Source organism: Alligator sinensis, unplaced genomic scaffold (assembly GCF_000455745.1).
Source record: "Alligator sinensis unplaced genomic scaffold, ASM45574v1 scaffold1520_1, whole genome shotgun sequence".
Taxonomy (NCBI): domain Eukaryota; kingdom Metazoa; phylum Chordata; order Crocodylia; family Alligatoridae; genus Alligator; species Alligator sinensis.
This window is the reverse complement of record NW_005842659.1, coordinates 771,642-777,168: the sequence shown is the minus strand read 5'-3', so window position 1 is coordinate 777,168 and position 5,527 is coordinate 771,642. Positions and strand designations below refer to the sequence as shown.

General features: G+C 52.7%; 1 protein-coding gene across 1 annotated transcript; it reads right to left on the bottom strand.

Annotated features, from left to right (window-relative positions):
* Positions 1-2,930: 2,930 nt before the first annotated feature.
* LOC112551914 (maestro heat-like repeat-containing protein family member 2B) lies at positions 2,931-4,137 on the bottom strand. Its single transcript, XM_025215662.1, has 4 exons — positions 3,913-4,137; positions 3,435-3,510; positions 3,282-3,345; positions 2,931-3,042 (listed from the first exon to the last, which is right to left on the bottom strand). The coding sequence occupies exons 1-4, from the start codon at positions 4,135-4,137 to the stop codon at positions 2,931-2,933; spliced, it is 477 nt and encodes a 158-aa protein (XP_025071447.1).
* Positions 4,138-5,527: the final 1,390 nt, after the last annotated feature.

Genomic DNA, 5,527 nt, shown 5'->3' with positions numbered 1-5,527 from the left:
TCCCCAAGGCCCTTAGATATGGCACAGGCCAGGGTCCCCATAGAAAGCCTGGGGAGAGAGAAGGCCCAGATTTACAGACTGTAATGAGATGCTGTGGTCAGAGCAGAACCAAAACTCCCTGTCACTTGGGAGGTCCATTACTCAGACACTTGCTGCGCAAGGCAGGCAGCTCAGATCAGACCAATGTTGCCATTCTCTCTCATGCCTTGCAATCCCCTGACAGGGACAGGGAGGGCAGGGCCTTGCACGAATCAGTGCTGGAAGCCGGATGGGATTCATGGATTCTCTCCCAAGCCAAATGTACTATGGAAAGAATTGGGCAGCCATTTTTTTCTCCCTACAAGGACAAAGGCCACATGTAGAGCATTGGAACATGCAGAAGTCACATGCCCAGGTCTCAAGCACTGGGAACCCAGCATGTGCTAGCCACTAATGGAGATTGTGAGGCCCCTGAGCTGAAACTGCCTGACCTGTCCCAGAGGAGCTCAGATCGGAGGAGCAAATAGGTCCTCCCAGCCTTAACATTTCAAACTATACCCTTCTCAGACAACGCCCACTTCTTTCAGCTGCCAGGACCAAGACAGCTCAGCACAGCCCTTGGCAAGGACAAGAACACCCTGCAGGCAGCTAGCCTGAAGTGAAGCCAAACCTGTGAAAGTAGGTGCAGCCTACTCCTTACCTGCAAGGGTTGCCCACTGCTTGCAGCTGCCTCTACTGGATGCTCCCTGTGGCAAGTGGCATGTTCTGCCCCACAGTGCGGCCAACTTGCTTCAGAAAAGCACAGAGGATCTCTGGGACCAGCTCCCTCAGCACTGGGCTGGGGCTGGAGTGAATGGTAGTGAACATCTCCAAAGATGCACATGTTGCCTGAAAAAATAGAGAAGACCAGAGTCAGCCTGAGGAAGATACCTGGAAATCCATAACTCCAAGCCTAAAGGTCTCTTCCTCACATCCAGGAGAGCACAGAACAGCTCTGGCAGCAGCTCCCTTAGCACTTGGCTCCCTTCCCAGTCACATCCCTTCCCTCCCAGTCACATCCCTTCCCAGTCGCATCTCTACACTTCTGCCTGGGAAGTGCAGGGGCACCAGCAGCCTGAATGGAGACCTGCACTGCAGAAGGAGCCTCTCGGTTACAGGAGTTTCTAGTTCCAAAGTCTCTTGGAGTCAGTCAGCCATGTAGCACGAGGCTGCTGTGTTTCTGCTGCTCATGGAGGAGTGGGGGTGACCCGGGGGACAGAAGAGCAGGGGAGAAATGTTTGCCCCACTGCCGGGCATCCTACCTCAAGCTCTCAAAAACCAGGATTCTAGCACCCAAGGGGGAACCGACAGAGCTGGGCCTGGGCTGTTACTTACTGCTAGAGGTCTGAGGGCCACCATGTCCTCAGCTGAGTTCCTGTCTGTTCTGGCTGGATGTTGAATCCTGCTCATGAGCAAGCATAGTATGTGGAGGGTGAAGAAATCATCCCCACCCAAGGCCCTCCAGAGCTCAGAAGTGTCACTGCAATTTAACACAAATTACATATGAGCTGTGGATACTCCTGTGATGTCATGAAGAAATAGGGCATTGAAGCAAAGGCCAAGGGCTCTCCTGGTCTAGGACAGGGTTGGGGCACAGTGATGTCATCTGCCAATGCTATTAGCACAAGCCTGGCATTTCCTGTGCAAATGCACTAGGACATTGACTCTTACCAACTCATCCCAAAGGATCTGCAGCTGACTTGAAACTCTATGGGCTTTGCTAGGCTACGGGATGTGCGTGTGCCACCAGGCACAAGAGGTAGGGAGTGGCAAGTACCTGTCCATTGGCAGAGGCTTTCTGAGGAGGCTGCTGGTCACTGCCTATAGATGGAAGCCAGCAAGAATGGAAACCCTTTCCAGCAGGAAGCCTCTCACAGACCTTTCCTGGATTGTTGGCATCTGGATAAAAATGGTGCCCAGGATGTCTGGTCCCTGGAGGGAAGTTAACAAGAACAAGGGCCCCTTTCTCATTCAGCCAGCACAATCCAAACCAATCCCTCCCACAGTTTGGCAATTTGCTGCCATCTTAGAATTTCCTTGCTTTAAGGGACCAATGTCCAGACACTGCTACCTCCGGCTGATCCTAAGAAGTGAGCACGTCCCTATGCCCCTACTTGGGGTGAAAGTGGACACCACAACATGTGTGCAGACACCAACCAGCCCATGCACCCTCAGCCATTCCCCCACCCATATGCACATACCTATACTCTAATTACACGTGCTGCCCGGGACCTATTTCTGCCTGACATTAACCCACGTGCTCGCACAAACACCCCAATAAATATCAATATCTGGGGGGTGGTTTTAAGAAGCTAATTTTGGCCTTTTGCCTGTGTGGACCACAGCTCAGGACCAACAAGCACCACCAACTTCAGAACCCCTGTGAGAATCCCTGGGACCACAAGCAAGATGACTGTAGCTGTAATTTTTCCAGGTGAGACCAGCTCTGCTGGAACTGCACACTGGAGTTCACACTCCTCATTTCTAACTACACCTCCCCATTCTGCACACAGCCAAGCTTGCCAGGCAGTAGGTCCAGCTGCCCATATCCAGTCTTATCCAGAACAGGGAGAGGGGGAAGGCTGCAGTATCTCTGGCATCCATTCTTTCCTGTGCCCTATTCCCAACCCCATGGAGAGGAGCAGGATAAAAGAAGCATTTCACATAGCTTCTACCAAGGCTGGGAAATGCCTGAGGACACAGAATCATCTCTAGCTCCTGCCTTGCCATGGACCCCCTGCATGCTGTGGCACTGAGGGAAGTGTGCATCCATTCCTCATGCCTAAGCATGGTGTCCCAGCCCAGCCACAGCCGAGTGCCTCAGACTTCTTGTTGCCCTCTCTTGCTGTATTTGCCCCAGAGTCTATGTTTCCAACCCTTCCAGGGTGGAAAGCTCTTATCAATAACCTAGGTCACTGAATCCCCATCTTGCCTTCCTGTGCTCTTTCTCTTGGATCTCTTCTCTTGAGGCAGTCATCAAGGATGTTTCTATTTTCATCCAGATTCAGTGAGGGTTTCACCTTGCTGGCAGAAGAAAGGGAGGAAGAAAAGCCCTCAGTCACACTGACTGCCAGCCACAAGGGAAAGTGGGTCTAGTGCTAAGATATGACCTGAACCTAGAACCCAAAATCCAAACCCCACTAGACTTGGCAGCTGAGAAGCTCCTTGCACTCCCCACCACTCCTAGTTGTCCCACAACCACCACCACCAAGTCTTTCAAATCCAAATCTCCAAGCGGATCAAATACATTCAAACCCTCTGACCCCAGCTGCAGGGAGAGCAGTCTGTGGCCTGAGCCCTGCAGGTGTCTCTTAGTTCCAGCTCTGACAGGAAGAACAACAGAGAGTTAAGGAAGGAGCTCATCTCTGACCTGGGCATCCCAGTGCCAAGGGCCAGGGCAGGAATCACCTATCTCAGGTGCCCAAAGGCAAGCATGGCCCTGAGGCGAACAGGAGAGGCCAAAGAATCTATTGGTTCTTCTTTCATGAAGTCCTAAAAGGCAGAAACAGAGACATGACACAGGGGAAATGGATGTGGAAAGCAGAGAGCCTCCCGCAAGAAATTCACCAAGATGCCCACCCAGGTGGGCTGTAAATAGAGCCAGGGCTGTGCTGGCCACTGCCCCAGGATCCTGCTCAGGTCAATGGCATCAATGCAGAGGAAACAGAGCTGTATCCCAGTTGCAGCTGGGCCCTCCAAGAGCAGCCCACAATGCAGCATCAACTAGAAAGCTTCAAGTGGTACCAGCTTTCTGGGCCCCAAGCAGACCCCTCATGAGGCTCCAATAATCCTATCACAGCCAAGGGACAAAACAGCCACTCCCAGGGAAACCAGTCCCATTATGTTCCCACCAGGTCCTTTGCAGTTTGGTCCCCAAGGCTCCTCCCCACTCACCAGCATGTACCCCAGGAGCTCCTCTTTGTAAGTGAACTGGAAGCTCTGGGAGTCGTCTGCATCCTGGATGGCACAGCTGATCTCAGTGACTGACCGGATCGGGGTCATCTTTAAGTCCGGGTCCTGAATTCCATGGGGGAACAACAAGGAGATGGAGATGAGGAACAGGAAAGAGCCAAGGTCCAGAATGTAAAGATCAGGGATGAAATGCAGCCTCATTTGCATCCCTGAGAGATGTCTACAAGCCCCAGAAAGCCCCAGGCCCACACCCATCTCAGACGAGGTGCATGGCGGTGGCAGGGACTCCTGCCTGGGGAAGTTCATTGTGCCTCCTGCAGTTAGGGAGGGTCTGGGAAAAGCATGAGCAGAAGTAGGGTCACTGAACATTTACCTTATTGACCATGTTGATGCCAAACACCTGGGAAATGAAATACAAAACAACCATCAGTGCCTGGAACAGCCCCACAGTACAGCCCACTGCCAGGTCCGAAAAACGGTCGGGCTGGTGAGCGTGGAGTAGCGCAAGGGCATGAATGTGTGCCCCCCTCCAGTGCAGGACAGGTTGTCAGGAGCATCTATCCCAGCACTCTCCATACGTGGGTCCCTCCCACTGCACATCATCCCAGAAGGATTAATGTGGATGCTCATCACAGGCATGAGTTCAGGGGGAGGTTCAGACAGTCAAAGCCTCTCTAGGCACCCAAGTGCAAAGGAGACATCAGTCCCATGGCAGGCCTGTTCCCAACATGGTGCAGTCCCAGTCTGTTATCTGGAAGCTGGTCACATAGTACTGCAGGACCTTCCAGGTGATGTCACACTCCACGCGGGGGAGCAGCTGCATTTGGGGGACATGGACAGCAATTCGGCTGTAGGCCAGTATCAAGGCCCTGTGGGTCCTGGCTCTTTTCTCTTGGTGATAGTCCTGCACAGGGTGACACAACACTCACACCAGGGCTTCCCATGCCTTCTGCCCCCAAAATAGGAATCACTGCTGATCAAGGAGTTGCCCAGCAGTGATAACAGCTCTCCCTGCCAGTCAAAGGAGACTCACAGCTCTCACAGCACCATCATCAGTGCTTTGTTTCAGACACAGGCCTCATCATCTCTGTCCTGAAGCCTGGGTGACACAGGCAGAGAGAGCTGCAGTGCCACAGTGAGCCATGGATGTCAGGGCAGGGGCAGGGGCAGGGGAGAGTTTGTGACCAACAGGAACTAGGGCAGCAGATGCATTGTGCCAAGGGCCTAATAGTTTCATAGTTGGTAGGGTCCGAAGGGACCTGAGCAGATCATCAAGTCTGACCCCCTGCCATGGGCAGGAAAGAATGATGGAGTCAAATGACTCTGGGAAGCCTCCTTTTGAAGACCCCAAGGGTAGGAGTGAGCACCACTTCCCTTGGAAGTTAGTTCCAGATCCTAGCCGCCCTGACTGTGAAGTAGTGCTCCTGATGATAAGCACCCCTTGTTTCAGGGGCACCTGGCTAAACCCCTAGGGACAGAGGTACGGCTGGAAGCCATGTCCAGCAGAGATCCCCTGAACTTTTACTATGCATTTTCTACTTCAGGAACAGCTTTGTATGTTTTGAAAAAATATTTTATCTAACCAAGGGCATAGAAT